Source organism: Parasteatoda tepidariorum, chromosome 4 (assembly GCF_982258835.1).
Source record: "Parasteatoda tepidariorum strain Cologne lab strain chromosome 4, Ptep-v5.0, whole genome shotgun sequence".
NCBI lineage: Eukaryota > Metazoa > Arthropoda > Arachnida > Araneae > Theridiidae > Parasteatoda > Parasteatoda tepidariorum.
Window position 1 is genome coordinate 20,483,205 of NC_141758.1, and position 19,506 is coordinate 20,502,710.

The window sequence follows — 19,506 nt, forward strand, 5'->3', positions numbered from 1 at the left end:
TCATTTCACCGCACTGTCCTAATGGACACGTTCATTTCACTCTCCGCTTTAATACTTGCAGTTATTTCTCGCAGTGCTCACTTTTTTGTTAACACTGAGAATTCTGAGCATACATCCAAGGTCTCGGTCATTAAGTACAGGTTTTTGGTTATTACATTGTCCATGGTGAGACGTTTTGTCTGAAATTAGGTATTCTCGGCAAACACTTGACACTGTAGATCTATTAATTTAGAATTCTCTCGCAATTTCCCACATGAAATGTCCAATGCGACTAACACCAGCTTCCATTCCTTGAACTCTTTTAATTCTCGTCTTGCTGTCATAATTGCGTCCTTGATTTTCTCAGATGACTAACATGAACACGAATCCTTTAAATGGGCTCATATATACATTTTGTGCCCGATACTACTGCCATCTGCAAATTGCTATCCCATGACTTTTGTCAATTCAGTGCATGTTCTATTTCATCTCTAGTTTTTCCTGGAATCTGCTCACTACTATGTATAATTTTGAAATGAGCTTCATGTTTGAAATATAAATGTATGTTCATTTCTAGCTCTTCCTGGAATGCGTTATCTGTTCACTACTATGTGCTTTTTTGGAATGAGCTTCATGTTTGCCGCAAGATGCAGCATGAGTGTAGCTATAGTCGCTATGGTAAATCATACAGCAGTCAACAACAATGTACAAACACAAGAATGCCCCAATCTCATCCGGCATCCCGAAAATATTAGCGATCCAGTGTATATAAGAGCAAAAGTACGTATACTGTGAATGAACAGCACTTTTATAGCGAAAATAATATATTTTATGTATACGTTTTTTTTAACCGTACAGCCAGCAAAAAACTCATAACCGTTAAATTTTATTTTTTTTATTGAATTTTTCGTGCTTATATATATATATATATATATATATATATATATATATATATATATATATATATATATATATATATATATATATATATATATATATATATATATATATATAAAATTTAATTTAGTTTTTCTTTTTAATTTAATATTTTTTTAAAGAATTTAAAGATTTTAATTGTTTTTTCATTATAATTTTTCTTAGAAAAATGAGTTTTCCTTTTTTTTTCTTCCCTTGATTTCCTTGTATTTTGCAACACCGATTGCAGATTTGAAAGCAGCGATGCAAAAGTATTTAAGATCTTTTTTTTTTTTTTTTTTAAATCTCAAGCAGCAAGAATTTCCCCGTCCCCCCAGTAGTATTAACAAATTATTAACTCACATAATCATTCCTTTAGTTATTACTTACACGTCCTATATTTCCTCCTATTTTCCACTAGGGAAATATTTCTTATTAGTTTTCTACATATGTTTCAGGATGGTGAATTCAATTGGCCGCCTTCAATGCAAGCTCAAGTTCTGGGTTCATTCTATTACATATTCAGTCTGATGCAGATACCTGGTGGCAGATTCTCTGAGACATTTAGCGGAAAGTGGGTTTTTTTCATCGGACTCACGATCTCTCTCATACTTACACTACTCATTCCATTTTCAGCCTATAACAGCTTCCATCTTCTCATATTGATCCGAATGCTGATGGGTGCAGCGCAGGTCAGGTACTATCAGAACTGTTACTTTCCTAACTGTTATTCCCTATCCCTTCCGTTAATCAGAACCGTTATTTCCTATTATTTATTTGCCTTGAATTCTTAAGAAAGCTAATATAAATTAACCAAATCCCATATAAAGTTCACTTAACATATCCCATATAAGTTCACTTAACATATCCCATATAAGTTCACTTAACATAATTAAAACAAAAAACGCAAAGTGTAGGGGAGAGGAAAGGAACTATAGTTTGTCTGAAGTTAGAACTCCCCTAGCCATTTGTCTGAACCCGTGGCGGTGACTATGGTAACAAGATATAACTATTTCAATTGGGGGTGTGGGGTCGTTGCTTAGGACAGATTATGGCTCTTGAGAGAAAAGGGATATTTTCCTTCTGTCTATTGTGTTAGCCCCAGAGTGAAGAGAAACTACGCTCCCGGAAATGCGCTATTCTTGCTTCCATAGCAGCAGACCGGCTAAGACTTTGTGGCGGGAGGAGTTCTTATCGTAGACAAACTATATTTTCTCTACCAATTGGGAAAATCAACTTCCGAAATTAAGTAAATAAACACTAAACTGAAAGATTACTTCGATATTTCAATAATCGAAATAATCCTTCAGAAGTTTATTTCGATTATTTAAATATTTATACATAAGAGAGAACTCTGAAGGACGGGTATCATTCTACCAGAATGGTCCTTAGTTGATTGTTATGGCAAATAAATGCCACTGGGGATTATATTTTGTTGTTGTTCTTGTTGTTGTTATTTTGTTGCACGAGATTTCTAAACGGATATAAGATTCAAAACGGAGTCACTGATATCAGATCTGTAATCACTTTCTCTGCATTTTTTTAATGTAATTGAATAATATATTCATCACCAGGATTTTTTGAAATTCACTCACCTTTTAGAGAATAGTTAGTCTTGAACTTGTTATCTCTAAAACTTACTATCTTTTAGAGTCCATTCAGCTTTGAGATATCGAGAGCACTTATTTCTATGAATGAAAATGCATTTATAATTTACCCCTTCCCTCTCGCTCCAGTCATATTGACGGGCTGGAGTGTTCAAATTTCTGGAATAGTTTTTATAAAGCGGTAGCAAATTATATAGTAAAATTCGTTAATATAGTAACCAGTAGTTTGATGCTTTAACGTTGCATTTTATATCATACTTATAAGTTTTGATATTTAGTGGTAAAAAAATTACTTATACTGAAAAATACTAAACTAAAAGTAACTTAAAATTTCGCTACCACTAGAAAATACTATTTACAAAAGCCAAAACAATCGGCACTTACATCCTTTTTCTTAAAAATTAACCGAAAATTAAACTATCTAAATTTCAAAAATAGTCAGCTTAATAGTTACAATTAAAGTGATATTAAAATCTCTAAAATTGCCAATAGTCACCTGAAACATTTGCCATCACTATTTTTTTTCCGGTTTTACGGAAAATCTCATTTTCTACCTCTCACTGTTCTAAAAAAAATCAGCTGATTTTATAATTTTCATATTTTCCCCAGTTACAGTAAATTTAAACTACAGTTTTAGGCTAAATATACTTATGAAAAGGCAGACTACTTCTTGACTTGATATATGCATACCTGCCAACTTTTGATCCCTTCCATTATGATTTTTCAAAGTGGTAGCGAAATGGAATTAAAATTTTAATTGTAAGCAAAAAAATGTATTGTATTTGAAAAAACTTTAGCTGACACACTTGAAAGTAACGCTTAATTATCTATATGATTAATTTTTTTAAGAACAGTGGTGATCAAAATCATTTAAAAAATAAGTTTATAATAGGAAAAGTAGTTTATATTTACTACCACTTTAAATATAAAAATAAAATTTTACGCCAAATGCGTGAAAGTTGGCAGGTATGTAATATGATGTAGCAGAGTACCTGCCCGTGTAGCGGGCATCTAGACTACTTCAACAGTATTACACACTAATATATATGCTAAATTTTTTAAAAATAGTGGTGGTCATAAAGATTATAAATTAAGCTTATAAATGCAAGGAATATATAGAAAGCACACATTTTACTACCACTTTAAGTATAGAAATAAAATTTTAGGCCAAATGCGTGAAAGTTGGTAGGTATGCATATTTTTGACAACCAACTGTGATTTGCTACACTCTTTTTCTGGTTTCTTTGTTTCCTTCTTTATTCCATTATTAACTTTACATTGTGAAATGTGCAATAAATAGAAAATACTAGAAATTGTGTAAATTTTGCAGGGTGTTTGTTTTCCTGCAATATTTAACCTCATGGGATTATGGTTTCCAAATACAGAAAAGAGCCTTTTGCAGAACATCGTTATGAGTGGCATCAATGTGGGTATTTTCATAACAATGATAGTCACTGGATTTCTATGCAACTCGAAGATATTGGGAGGCTGGCCCTCTGTCTTTTATTTGACTGGTAAATCAATTTATCTATTCTTTTTCTTTATTTTTCTATTGTTGAACATTAGCAAACCGAAAAGTGTGCAAAAAAGGCTCTTATATCCGACTATAAAAGACTGCTAGAACTGCTACACTGCAGTATTTTAATTTATCTTATGCTCAATAGATGGCAGTACGTTATTAAATTCTATCAATTTTCATATTCTCGTAATCTATATAGTTAAATATTAACTAATATGAGAGCTAGAAGCTGTACATTTCTTACCTCTGATATATTGGAAAAATAATGCATTAACCAGAAGAAAAAAAATTATCTGACATTTTTCAGAAAAATGTTTTTTTTTTTTTTTTTTTTTTTTTTTATCAACGCGCATATATGATGGTTGATTACTTATCCTCAAAAACATTCTGAAATCAATTTAAAATTGAATCAGTTGTGTTCACATCAATTGTCTTCCAGAAGAAAGCCTTTTTTTTTTTCGAAAACTAAAAATAAGTATTTCCAGTTTCATAACAGCGTGCTCAATGACGCAATATTCTGAAAAACTAAGCAGCTTAACAACAATTTTTGAACTGGTTAGTCAAAGTTTTAAGGAAAAGAGATTTAAAAAACGAAAAGACGAAAATTGCCAATTTTAAATCTTAAAATTTATTTTCGTAAATAAAATTATAAAATATTTTTTTTACGTATTTATGAGATCAGCCAATATGTGTGTGTTTGGGTGTGGGTGTGTGAGAGAGTGAGTGTGTGTTAAAGAGAATTACCGAAATCTTGAGAATGTCAACTTTCACATAGTCACTTCGGTGAATGTCCGAAATATTTGTTATATACGATTTGAAAGTAATTTATTCATTTATGGTATTATATTTATTCGATATTCTAACATCTGCTGATGATAGATTAGGAGAAACATCAGTGCTCGAAGTACCGGTTAAATGCATACTGAGCAGTGGCACTTGAACTTAAGAAATATTGATGTAGGGTATACCGGGCAGTGGCACTTAACCTTAAAACAACATTGATGAAGGGCATACCGGGCAGTGGCACTTAACCTTAAAACAACATTGATGAAGGGCATACCGGACAGTGGCACTAAACCTTAAAACAACATTGATGAAGGGCATACCGGGCAGTGGCACTTAACCTTAAAAAACATTGATGCAGGGCATACCGGGCAGTGGCACTTAACCTTAAAACAACATTGATGAAGGGTATACCGGGCAGTGAAACATAACTAGACCTAGTATATGTTTCGGACATTTACCAAAGCGACTTTATGATTGTCAACATTCACCGGTGGAAAACAACAGCCTACAGTTTTAGTCGTTCACAGTAACATAAATATAACACCCAAGTTTAACTTTATTTTTGTTTCTTTGTTTTGTGTTTCAGGATTGGTTGGGTTGTTATTTTGCTTGCTCTGGATCTTCTTGGTAACAGATACACCTAAGGAACACCCTTTTATGTCGGAAGAGGAATTAGAATATATAACGAGCAATCAAAACGTTAATCAGGATTTAGAGGTATTGCATAATACTTGTGAACTTCATAATTTTTTTATACCAAATATACATGGGTGCGAACCTTGCCGGCTCCGAGAATGAGATGTAGGAATGTTATATTTTGCGAGCGTTTAAAAACTTTGTGGATTGAAACGTTAAAACATTAAAATTGATGAAAATTGCTTGAAATACAGGGCTGGCAACTACTACGCTTTCTTCTAAACGTCTTGTAAAGCGGTAGACAAATAAAAGCTAACATACATAAATGTTGGCAAACATTCCAATATTTTAACAGCGTCTTCTTACAAAACAAAGAATTATACATCAAAACATAAACTTAACCAACACTGGAAGAAATTTTTTCAAAAAAAGTAGAAAGTTGGCACCTTTAGAATAACACACCAGAGACAGCGTGGCTGCGAACTTTTTTGAAAGCATTTCTTTAAGGAATTGCAATGTAAAATTTAAAACATTTGTGAAACAAAAATATCAGAGAAACAAGAACAAAGAGCAGTCGTTCACTTGTCTTTTGGATAACGTAAGCATTTCTCTGATTGGCGTTGTTTCCAAAACCCAAGGAACCACTGGTTATATATTTACTTTCATTGTCCTGTAAATCGCAGATATCCGCTAAATTTTGCAATGAGATTTTACGTGTGTCTTGAATAAATATAGTTTGTCTTAAATATATAAAACTAAATTATAATAAATTTAAAAAAATTTCAATTGTTCCATAGTATATTTTCGCTTATTTTATCCTTCGTAGATATTTTTTAGAAGTTAAATTTACTGAAAGTTTTAAATTAAAATATTGTGGGCAATTTTTCCTTGGAAGTCAGAATAATGTTGCACACCAATGCTTTAAATTTTGCTGAAAGAGAAAGTCCCAAAACTGATTATTATCACGAAATTCCAATTTTTGAACCGAAAATCACAGAAGCCTAGAAATTATTTCTCTGTCTCTAATTGATGGAGCAGTTTACGAAATTTGTACAAGAAGTTTCAAACTGAGTAAAATAATTCTAGTTTACGGTTGTTACATTAGCAGAGATGCCAACTTGCTCCGGACGGAGAATAAATATTATAGAGTGGTAGTTTATTAATTATGATTCTTTGTTTAATAAATTCAATTTATTAGATTGTTATCTACCACTATTTCTAAGCAATCCGTAAGCTTATATATTTACCACTTTATCAAAGCAAAGTCATGTTTAATCTGTTAAAAAGTAAGCAAAATTAATCAAATATTTGCATATTTTAGTTTGTAGTTATTTACCGTTTTTAAAATTAAACTGGCGTGTCCGGAGCAGTTGGCATCTCTGCATTAATCTTAGTTTTTGCGTTTTGCGACGATTTTTCTTTTATTGTAATGACTTTGAAAGAAAGGAAAAAAATTTTAAATTATTTAAAATAATGGTATTTAAAACAAATTGAAACTACCACTTCAACAAATAAAAGTATGATAAGATATCCTTCAAAAATCCCAATGATAATTCGTTTGATTCCAAAATTGGTTACTTATTCTGCGAGGTATTTAATAGCAATAGGATTGCTCGTAATACCGTGTAAAATAATGAAAACAAACTCTGAGCACGGATCGAAACGCTATTCAGGTTTTCGAGAAGTTACATAATACTTGTGAGCATAATTTCTTTCCATGCTTACTATACATAGGCGCCAAACCTTGCTGGCTCCGCAATTTAGTTCAACACGTTCACGCCGGGGTGACCCACCGGTGGGTCACACTAGAATGTCTCATCTTGGCAGGGCACCGGAGTAAAAACTGGTAACAATAAATTTCATTTTTCAGTTTTTTTTCCGGGAATAATAAAAATCCATAACTACCAATTGTTTTTAACTGATGCAATTTTTATATTGAATTGCTTCTTCGCCGTGATAGATTTCCTTACAGTGAATTGTTATTGTTGAGAATAGATTAACTCCTCCAGAATATTATCTAATACTGAAATAGTTCTTCTATCAGTATTTTCTCTTTTCCCGGCGTGAATGCGTTAATCAGAGTTTGTGAAATCAAATTGAAGACTGTGATCAAAATATTTTTAATTTTTGCGAGCAGGTAAAAACTCCGTGGATTAAAACATTAAAATTTATATAAAATCCTCAAAATACAGGGCTGCCAACTACTACGCTCTTTACGAAATGTCTTATAAATTGATAGACCTATAAAAGCTAAAACTGCAAGATATTTTGACAAACATACCAACGTTTTAAAAGCCTCGCAGTGAGAAAGCTGGAACATAGAGACGTATCGCAAGATATTTTGATTCATTTACATGTAGTTTCTTGAAAAATTATTTAAAATCAAAATATGCTTGTAAGTTTGTTATTCTTATATCTTTCACAGCTACCATCCTTTCCTTGGAAAAGAGCCCTCAAGTCAAGACCTTTGTGGGCAGTTGTGATTGCGCAAATTGGAATTGATTGGTGCTACTATACGCTTCTCAATCATCTACCCCAGTTCTTTTACGATATTTTACATTTTGATCTCGAGTCGGTAAGTAAAATTGTTTGATTAAAAATATTCCATCAAGATTTTGAGTCGAAGTTGACAATAGTAATTTTATGCATATTATACTACCAACTATAAAATTACTTCTACTTTTGATGCAATTTATGATGACCGCTGAGGACATGATGAATGGGCAAAGACCATATTTGAAGCAGGTATCAAGATCCGTATGACTTGTACAGTCAGTAAAATCTGTCAAAATAAAAATAAAAAATCAATAACTGTAATTATTTATTTCCTCATTCCTCTATCGAGAATTCATGCGTGGAGAGAAGTTGACATGATCTACCGGATTGATTAGATTGATTGCATAATTAATTAGATTGATTGATTGATTAGATCAGTGGGTACCAACTGGCTGCCTGCGGGCCGCATCCGGCCCACGAAGCTTTTCTTTGTGGCCCGCGAACTAAAATATATAAGTCTTCATTTTTTGCTGACAATTTTTGTAAAAAATCTATTTGGGCTTAAAATACTTTTCTTCCGTTAAAAAAACTAATTTCTTCGTTTCTGTGGAACTTAACATACCAACGGTGCAAAATATTTTATTTCTCAGGTTTTGCATTCAAGAAAATGATTATTATTACTTGTAATTCAATACTTTTGTTTTGAACAGCTTGTTAAAAATCTGACAGTAATATTTAACGTTCCTTCAAATATAAAAGGGTCCTATGCAAAGTTTTGACAAAGTTGCGGGCCACCATTTGACTGGTGTTTTTAATTGTGGCCCTCGGCCTCATATAAGTTGGAAACACCTGGATTAGATTAATTAGGTCCACCGGAAAGTCCTGTTCTTGAAACTGCACACCTTATTTTACAATTATGTGACAGGTTGCTTTATTAGTAAAATAAAACTGGCAGGGTACTTTAATTCCCTTAAATTCAATGGTAACGTTCTAGATTAAAAGGGCGCATCATATACACAAATGTATCAACTGCTCCGCTTCAACTGCCTTTGCTTTCTGCAAAGTTTGAATCAATTCTACTAAAAGTTTCTTGAGCAGCGAATTGAATAGTAAAACTTGTAATATAAGGATAATTACACTTACTTTTTAAAAGAGTCGCGAAGAAACTAAGCGCAAAAAAATTGCATTTAATATGATACTTTGAATTTTCCATATATAGTGGCAGAAAAACTACTTAAAATAAAGAAAAACACTAAAAGTATCTTTAATTTCATTACCGCTAGAAAATATTTTTTTATTAATGCGAGTAGATAACCATTTCTATATACAATTGCGAAAAAAAAGCATGTGCATGCATATTGAAACTTTTAATGGAAGTATTAGACAGACTTAACTACAGTCAGGGCTGAAAGCCTATATATATTGAGAACGGAAAAGAGTAAAAACTGGTAACAAATAAATTTCATTTTTTAGTTTTTTTCCGGGAATAATGAAAATCCAAAACTACCAATTGTTTTTAACGGATGCAATTTTTATATTGAATTTCTTCTTCGCCGTGAAAAATTTCCTTACAGTGAATTGTTATTGTTGAGAATAGATTAACTCCTCCCGAATATTATCCAATATTGAAATAGTTCTTCTACCAGTATTTTCTCTTTTCCGTCCCGCTTTCAGCCCTGACTAAAGTGTATCTGATATATACATTAAAGGGTCAGTTTCTACCACTTCTCTCGTTTCTTATATATATAAGTATATATTTCTTTTCATGATTTATTACTTCGAGCGGAATTTTTCGATATACTTTTTATATAACACTTACAATTGTAGTGTCCTTAAACAGCATGATTTCTTGATCGGGATGATTCATAGATATAAAATGTATTTAGCAACATCACTTAAATGTATGAAATCTCAATTTTGCTTCACGCTCAAGTTTAATAACACAGTTATCAAAACGTTTAACACAAAATGTATAATTGAGTGAAATACTGTTGCGTATGGACATTTAATTACTTTTTATCGATTCCAATAATAACGATTGTGTTTTGCAGAACGGCTTGCTGTCCTCATTCCCATATTTACTGGAAGCAATGACAGGTGTGTTTAGTGGTTACATATCGGATGTAATTCTCAGAAGGAACCTTGTAACAGTTATATTCGCACGACGTTTTTTCAACACAGTAGGTATGTTTACGTTAGTACATGAACTGTTATTGACTTATTTTATATATGTGCAGTGCAGAAAAAAATAAACACTTCAGCTTAAATAAGTTGTGAGCTAATGATTGTGTCTTCACGTTCAACTCAATATTAATGATTCGTAGGGGTGACCTCAAATATGCAAATTAATTAGTGCAGATGTTATTTTAAGTTATGAAATCAGACATAAAAATGTACTTTCTTTAAATAAACGTATCTTTAAACTACGAATTTGCGATTTCTGAACCCAAAATACACCGCAATCTGTGAAACATGGTCCCAATAGTTAAATTAAGAGAGCGATCTAAAATTTGGACCTCTAAACGTTACTTTTAGTTTTTGCGCATTTCACCATATTCTCCAAAATTCTTGCGCAGTTCACCATTCGTTTATCCAAAGATAATTCCATACAAAATGAAACTTTCAGTAAACATTAATTTTCCTGATTATTTTATTCTATTTCAGTCGAAAATACTTGTAAGGTAAATAAATTTTTACATCATGTTAAAAGATTTCTTTTTTAAGACATTGCTGATCGGCAACTTTTCTCACTATTATGTGCCCGGATATTGTTCTGAAAGCGTATGTGGTAGTAAAACAATATAAATAAATTTTAAAAGCTTCTAATGCCGTAGGATACGAAGTATAACATCGACGACGACGATCTGGATTTGTTGAGGTGCCATCCCGCGCTAGCGGGCACTTGACCTCTTCATCTGTAGTTGTGCTCTAGAGCGACTGGTATTAATGGCATTGAAGAAAGATAAAAGGAGGAGTACAAGGCAGTTGGCGGCTTGAGATATCTGCGCGGGCAGCTCAAATCATGATTATTACAATTAAAATTAAGGATATGAACAATTGAATAACAGTAATAATGAGATTAAAAATATTTAAGTACAGGTAAGTACAAGTCTGGGAAAAAATTGAATAGAAAATAAACATTATTTACAAGTATTTACAATTATATACAGTTTGTATGCCTCTGCTGATACGACGACCCGGCCGTGCACAAGTTTTGCAAGTATATCAAGTTTCGTAAAGTTATAATAAAGTGGTAGATAATTAAATGGTAAAACTTGAAAAGTTATGAAAATTACGCCCACTTTTTTAAATAGTCACCGCGAGATCACTGCTAATGAAAACACGAGTTAACTCGTGACCGGTCACCAACGCTTGGCCACGTAAACACGAGTTAACTCGTGACCGGTCAGCAATGTGGTAAATGGCAAAATACAAGATTTGAGCGAAATCGTTAGTTTAGTTCCTGAGAAATCGAGTTGTAAATAAGTCGTATTTTTAAAATTATTCAGAGTGGTCAGTTTTTATTTTGCGCACTTTACCATTCTCCACAAAATAGGATATTTGTGTTGTACAAGGGGTTAACCCTGTGCACATCGAGTACTTTCTATTGCTGTTGAATCTAATATCAACTCTATAGCATTTAAAGTACACAATGTAGTATTATTATAAATTGTTGAAACTCTTAAAATAATGTGCTTACTAATTATTAAGTTATAAATTTCTTAATTCAAAAGTGATGACTGTCGATGGTGACTCAGTGGGTTCATCGGAGTGCAAAGAGTTAACATATTTAGGGGTCAGGAAAGTTATGTCGTTTCGGAGCATAAGATATTCGTTAGACTTAAAGTCATTTCATTCGTCAGTTATTTTTTCGATCCATTTCTATTCATTTTCGATCCGGCATTGAAAGGTTGTTGCTAACGAGGGTGAATAAACTATTGATTAAAAATAATCTCTTGATAAGAAATATCAAATGCACTGAAAGGACATTACTTTTCGGTCCCCCAAATAGATGATTTCATTATTTAGAGCTATGTGCACTATATGTTAGGTTTTGACGCATTAATTCTTGACCACAAAAATATCAACATTTATTTGCTTTTACTGATAAGATATTTCTTCTTATCTCTTTAGTCTTGAAAATGATTTATAATTCAAATATTAAAGTTGATGTTTTTAAAGTATTATGGTAGACCGAATTATTCCGTCCAAAAAAATTTTTTTCTTTGGAAAAGTTGAACCGTTCTTTTGAAAGGACGCTACGAATTAATGGGTCAGTTTTGGTTTTGAAACATACTTAATTCGCATGCAGGCCTGCCTACTTTCAACGCTTTATGTAAAAATTTATCCTAGTGATAATTAAATTTATGTTTTAATGTATTGTTTTTTATTTATTTAAGCTAATTTTCCACACCACCACCCAAAAATGATTTAAAAGTTCATATACAACACTAATATGATCCTGCTTGCTCGCGGTGAGGATTTTTAAATGTTGACAAAATTACCAAAAATTCTGAAGGGTTTGGTTTCTAAATATAATATTTTGCTATAAACATTGTAGTTGGCTGGCATGTATAGGTATGAAAATACAGAACTGCCAACTACTATGCTTTTTTCAAAATATATGGTGAGAGATAATTAAGAGTGGCAGATAACTAAAATTTAAAGCTTTCAGATTTTTTTGGCAATTTTGCAAATATTTTAAAAGTGCGATCACTTAAGCGCTGCATTAAAGTTGTGTCTCATATAAACTTTTGAATAAAAATTAATATGTAACGCCACTTTGTTCCAGCTCTCTCGTTTTGACGCTTTTAAAATGTTGGTAAAATAACCAAACATTTTGAAAGCTTTGATTTATAAATGTCTACCACTGAATAAAATATTTGGCAAAAAACGTAGTAGTTGACAGGCACGTAGTAGTTGACAAACGTAGTAGTTGACAGCAGGTATCATTTAGAAATTGTACTTCCCTTTCTTCAATTCAGCTGCTGTGGGATCTTCCATTGGCTTAACTTTAGTGATGATTTCTGGATGTAATGTTGTGCCTCACATAGTACTGTTTGCTTTGGTAATGGCCATTTCTGGATTCTGCTACAGTGGCTACCTTATAAATGTCATGGATTTGTCACCGGAGTATGCGGGTGAGAAAAAGAATAAGTTTTAAACATTCTAAAATAATAGTTTTTTTAATAGTTATCAAAGCAAATGGCTTTGGTTTAATATAATTTTAATTATTTTTTTAAAAGAAAATTTTGTAATTTATTTATAAACCACAACGCTTTACTATAACGTCATTGAACAGTACTTTATTTTTATATATATATTTTATTTATCATACGTGTCCCTTTTACATATTTATTTCTAACACTCTAATTACAAGTAAAAATGTAGTTTGGTATTTTTTAATGTATAAAAAACAGTCTAATGGTAGCCATATAAAATATGCTAGAAATTTAAAACATTCTAAGTAAAATTTTAAAAAAAAATTAAAACATAGCGAGTTTTTTTAAGAGTTATCAAAGCCTGATACACTTGTCCGGTATCCCTTTCGCCGAAGTTGTGAAAGTTAAGTGTCGCTGTCCGTCACACACTTGCCGAGTATTCCTTACACGGATGATTTTTTTTTGTTGAAAATGAATGTTATTTTCCGGCGCTATATAAGCGTTATTGTCTGGTATTCTCAGAACTTGCGTTTTTCATAACCTATCCTTATCGGAAATTAAAATAAAAATTAACATCAAATCGAACAAAACAAAGTTTTTAATCATTAATCAAAGCGAGTATGTGATTGTTGACCTTTACCGGTGAAAGTTGACATATTCTAGATTGCGGTTATACGCGGTAACATATATATACCTTCAAACAACGACACAATTATCATAGTTTAAAAAAATATGTTAGTATATCTTTATTTTGACATGTATTTAAAATATTCTTACGATAAATTATCTTCTCTAGCACAAAAAAAAATTTTTTGCGCTAGCCAAGTTAATTTATTGTTTTAATAAAAAAAGAATTTTGGTCACCAGTACACAGAAATTATTTATACTGATACATAAAATGCCAGGATAGTTAATGTTTCTGTACGTCAGTACTCTTAAACGCTTTAAAATATTTCTATTGGTTCAAAATTCTTACTTTAGCACACTACCACGGGAAAAAATATTTTGCCCGACCTCCATTGTAAAAGAGTTTGAGTATGTCGTAAATAATATTGTTGCAAAACTATTTACGTTGCTTATAACACAATGAGTTACATTAAATAGATTTTTACACCTTAGAAAGGACAGCGCAGAACAGGGATAGTACAAACATGTAATAACATTGACAAACAATTGAAGTCCTTGTCCTAATGTTTTAATTTCACAGGACACCTGGGCCGCAAAGCGGCCCCTATCCCATTCATCGTGGAACTTTCGCACTATTTTGGTTGAAAATTGAGGTAAGCAGGCAGTGGGTTAGCTTCTGTGAATGCTTCAAGCACTTTGCTTGAATAACTAAAGAGGAATCAAAAATAAAATGAGCAGCTCGCACTAAACTATGTTTGTTTGAAGTTGTTCTGAGTTGTGTCAGCATGAGGAAACGTTATTTTTCAGAAGGATTGATACAGTTATCTGTTTTGATAGTCATGAGTCGTCGGAGGTGAAATGTGCAGTTATTGGTCAGCAGGTTTTATTTTTGTTATAATTTTCAAACTTAAAGATTTCCTTAAAATTTGCTATTTTACATTCTATGGCTTTATCGAAAAAATATGCGTTTAGTTTGTATATATAGAGTTGGTATTTTGAGGTCTCCATGTATATTGGAATTCCAGATGAACCATCTAGCACTGATTATTTTTCTAAGGATCTTGTTTTGGCATTGGTTTAATTTTTTCAGTTGATGCTGAGGTATTGTTGTCCAGGTAGGTGACTATTAGGCGGATCATTGCTGTATATAGTAGCTTCTTTTGTTTAAGTGACATATTCTGATTATATATCAATGATTGTAGGGCTATTATTACTGCATTTGCGTTATTTATTGTGCTTTTGATATGATCATTCCAGATGAGTTTTCTATTGGTTATAAGGCCAAGATAATTTGCTTTCTTGGCTGTTGGTATCGAGATAATGAGCATTTTTGGCTGAAGCTGTGGAACTATTTCAATTCTTCTTTTTTGTTTGATTAATATTTGTGATTTTCCAGCGTTGACTGCAGTTTTCCATTTAAACACCAGTCTTCTATTTTGTATATATGGTCCTGTAGTTTTCGAAACGCAAGATTTAGGTTTCTGGGTTTAATAATAATACTAGTGTGATCTGCGTAATAGGCTGTTATGCAATTATAATCGGTGTCTTTTTTGTTTTTAATTTTCACTTGAAATGTTTTATTAGAAAGGTAGCAGGATAAGGCATTGATTATGCCGGATGGAAAGTTTAGCTGAATGATTTTATACATTGTGCCAGTGTGCCATACTTTATCAAATACTTTGGATATATCGATCATCAGGAATGACATTGTTTCTTTATTTATGATTGCTCTGCTAGTATAGTCTGTTACTCGGAGTAACTGTTTGATGGCATCTAGCTTTTGTAGGAATCCATACTGTTTGTTGGGGAAGGCTGTAAGTAGTGATTTTATTCTGCTGTGGTAGATTTTTTCGTATATTTTTCCAAGTGTGTTAAGTAGACTGATTGAGTGATAACTCTCAGGACAGAAAAGGGGCGTATAACTTAAACCTTTGAATTATTTAGAAGTTGAAGTTTGTAAAAACCCTATAAATCGAATTTATTAAACCGAGAATCATACATTAAAAAACTACCACTCGAAAATATTTTTCCACTGTCCGAAGTAAGTTGGCATCGCTGTTATTTTTTTGAGTGTCTCATACTAGACCTCGAGCCAGTCTCATTCTTTTGAGTGTTTCGTCTCTCGTTTTTTTTGAGGGTCTCAAACTAACCCTATTACAGAGATGCCAACTTGCTCCGGACAGCAAATATATATTTTAAAGTGGTAGTTTATCAATTGTGATTCTTGGTTTAATAAATTCAATTTAGTAGATTTTTATCCAAAACTATTTCTAAAAAATTCGTAGGCTTATATAATTCACCACTTGCTTATATCATGCTATACCTTTTGAAAAGCAAGCAAAAATAGACAAATATTTGCAAAATTTACATTGTTGTTGTTTACCGCTTTTTTTAATTATTTTGGCGTGTCCGGAGCAGTTGGCATCTCTGCTGTTATTTTAAATGCCTTATTGGCCATAAATGCTGTTTCATGTTTCAGAATCTATACAAGCTTTGCCTTTTTTTGGTGTTTCCACTTTTCAGGAATTGTTTTTGATGCTTTTGCGTTTTAGAAATTAATCCTATTTTTTTATATTTTAAAACAGTGTAGTTAAATGCTAAAAAAACTATTTTATAATAAATGTTTACAATAAAGTCATTTATTTTTATTAGGTACTATTATGGGGATAATGAATACTGCATCATGCTTGGGAGGGTTCATTACATCAGCCGTTGTTGGATCTTTGACTGAGTCCGAGGTAAGCTCATTTTACAAATATATTTTTTTTATCGACAAGTTGCTAAATTTTACGAAACATGTACTCTATATCTTAATTAGTAATATTTCAAAATCTTTAATAACAGAAAAAAAAGCAATATTTTTAATTTGAGGTAAAAATGTTTCTTTTATATTTGTGAAATCCGAGGATAAGCGATGGAAAAATAACGAAATGAAAGAGTTCATATAAATTGAAATTTCATAGTTTGCACAGGTGACTAAGAATAAAGATATACCCGAATAACGTAGGATGAAATCAAAGGAATTTCAGGAACTGAAATGAAATTTCCTTTTGAAAAATCTGAATTTTTTTAAGGATCATTCCATGCCTTTATTTTTTTTCCAAATATTTTACAACATTGTTATCTTTAGAATGTTACAGCACTTGTCGCTGTTAATACACAAATATTTTTAGTTTTACTCTGAGGTCGTGGTATCCTAATGGTTAAAGAATTGGACTCAGGTTCAGAAAGGCCTAGAGTCAATCTGACTCCAGGACTCTCCGACTCCATTAAGATCACACGATCGTAAAATGTGCAAGTCCTGTGGTCCGCTGAGGAGTACCATAGGTATACGGATCTGGAAAAAATTTCCTTCCCCATCAGATCTAAGTCGAAATTGAGTAAGCGTCTTCATGAATGAGTGTTGCTGCCATCTACTGGTAGGGTTGTGAGCCACGGCGTACTTTCACCCTCGCGGTATTATCTTGTCAAGCGAAAGGCGCATCTTCTTAATTCGCAAAAGGCCAATGGCTGATGAACTTGGATTTTTCAAGTGTCAGATGAAACAACAAAGGCAACAGTTTTAGTCTTAAACAGTAGCTAAAAACACTAAAAAATATGAAAGCGAATTAAGAAATTTAATCTTTCTATAGATCTCTAGTTTATAATAGCGCACTTGATTGCACTGAAATGTGTTGAAAAAAGACAAAAATTCAATTTAAGCAGAAAAACAACCATATATTCTTTGAATATGAGTGAAAGAGTTGCGCACAATGCTAAACACATTGCTAAAATGAGACTGTAGGCCATAAAATTGATGAGCCTTCTTCTCCATTACCCTCTTGGCCCACAACGGGTATTCGCGGGAATACTTCACTTATTTATTCATAGAATATGAACGAATGGAATTCATAGCATCCGCAAATAGAAATTCACATTTGAAATAATGTTTTTAGTTCAGCGGTGAAGAGTTGATATATTGGGGATAGTTTGGACAATCAGAAAATCACACCACAGTTAACCCTTTAACGGGTCCTTTATTTCTAGTAAAGGTAAATTAATGTATTTTTGGAATTGAAATTGTTTTAAGAACAGTAATTGATATAAAAAAACTCATTTAGTTTATAAAAATACCATTTTTTTTGTTGTAAATATATTTAACATGACTTATTAGGAGCTTACTGACTTTTATTTTTCTTTATTTATGAAATAAATTCCTTAAATGCTACAAACTTCAAAAGGAATTATGTATTTTATAACTTTTATACGTTTTATAAAAGTGACAAATGGTTACCAATTTTATTCAAACTCACTTCAGGAAAGCTGAAGTTATTGAAAAATGGAAACCTAAATTAAAAGTAGTAAAACGTGGTGGTAAGTATACTTACCACGGCCTTCAAAAGGGTTAAGTGGAAGAAATCATCGTCATAATCTGATCAAATCCTTATGAATTCTCTTTTTTAAATTCTCAATTTAACGCCTGTTTAATCTGCTAGCACTCGGTGTCACGTTTATCGAAACAGTTTCTTATTTCAAAAACATATCGCTGGTTCAAAACTAAAACGACACTTCTGCACTAACTTCTCATGTTATTTCAATGAGAAGTGAGTGCAGAAACGTCGTTTCAGTTTTGAACCAGCGATATATTGCGGTAAGATAATTGTTTCAGTTTTTTTTTCATTTGTACAGGAGACCTAAAAGATTATCTTCCATTACTCGTTAATGGTTTAGTCTTCTTTGACTAGATCTAGAACTATAAGGAGTTGACATTTTTTGATATGAAATGCTGACTAACAGCACTAATTAATATTTACTGTACCACTTAGTTTATCATGCATTAAGCCATTTTTTTATATCACTTCAATATAAAAAATTGAAACGAAATTGGTTCTGAGGACGCTGTACTTCTGGAGAATTTTTTTTTTACCTACATTGGAAATTCAGGATTTAAAGAATTGGATGGAAAAAAAGGAATTTAGGTAAATCCAGAGTAAACCGTGAAGACTGAAATGCTTAAATTATTTTTCAAAATGCTAAAATGCGGACAAATCATGACAGGATTACTTTCCTTGTTGCGTAATCCTAAGTTATCCTGCAATAGTTTGATTGCATTTTGATATTTTGAAAAGTAAAGTCAAAATTTGAAACTTTTCTATGCTTTAAATTTAAACTTTTTTATTTATGTAAAGCAAAACTGATTTCCTATTAGTTTTCTCGAATGGTTTCTCTAATGTTATCTCAAATGTTTTCAGAATACTATGCATCAGTGGGGCTATGTTTTCATAATCAACATTGTTATGCTTCTGATCAGCAGTGCTTTCTACCTGATTTTTTCCTCTGCCGACAAACAGATGTGGCATCTGCCTAGAGAAGAGGTCAGAAGCGAATCCATTTCTCCGACATCATCTCCGCTGGGATCACCCAATCAGCCCTCTGGAACAACAACATAAAAGACAAATAATCTGCAAAATAAGAAACTGCAATGGAAAAAACTTTAAATAATACTTTCAAAAACGATACAACGATTCTCAATAAATTGCTGTATTAAAAACTCTATTATTTGCATAGTTTTTGCTAAAAACAGTACGTTTAGGTTTGTTTTCATTGACAAGACTTTTTTCATTATTTACAAGGGGAGATCAAAGGAAAAGGTACGAAACGACACGGTGGGTACAAATGTAGACCTCATTTAAAATATACACCATAGGCCTGAGCACAACGATCCCACTGATGAACAAGCCGCAGGATTCCTTTTCCCAGAATTCCTGCGGCTGTGACGAGACCCAGTCCTTCACAGCAT

At 32.2% G+C, this 19,506-nt stretch overlaps 1 protein-coding gene across 1 annotated transcript; it reads left to right on the forward strand.

Annotated features, from left to right (window-relative positions):
* Positions 1-1,358: 1,358 nt before the first annotated feature.
* On the forward strand, positions 1,359-19,255 carry LOC107450589 (sialin). The gene is made up of 8 exons (XM_087160354.1): positions 1,359-1,586; positions 3,832-4,015; positions 5,393-5,523; positions 7,868-8,017; positions 9,990-10,122; positions 12,924-13,079; positions 16,380-16,465; positions 18,959-19,255. The coding sequence occupies exons 1-8, from the start codon at positions 1,380-1,382 to the stop codon at positions 19,154-19,156; spliced, it is 1,245 nt and encodes a 414-aa protein (XP_087016480.1). The 5' UTR covers positions 1,359-1,379; the 3' UTR covers positions 19,157-19,255.
* The last annotated feature ends 251 nt before the right edge of the window (positions 19,256-19,506 follow it).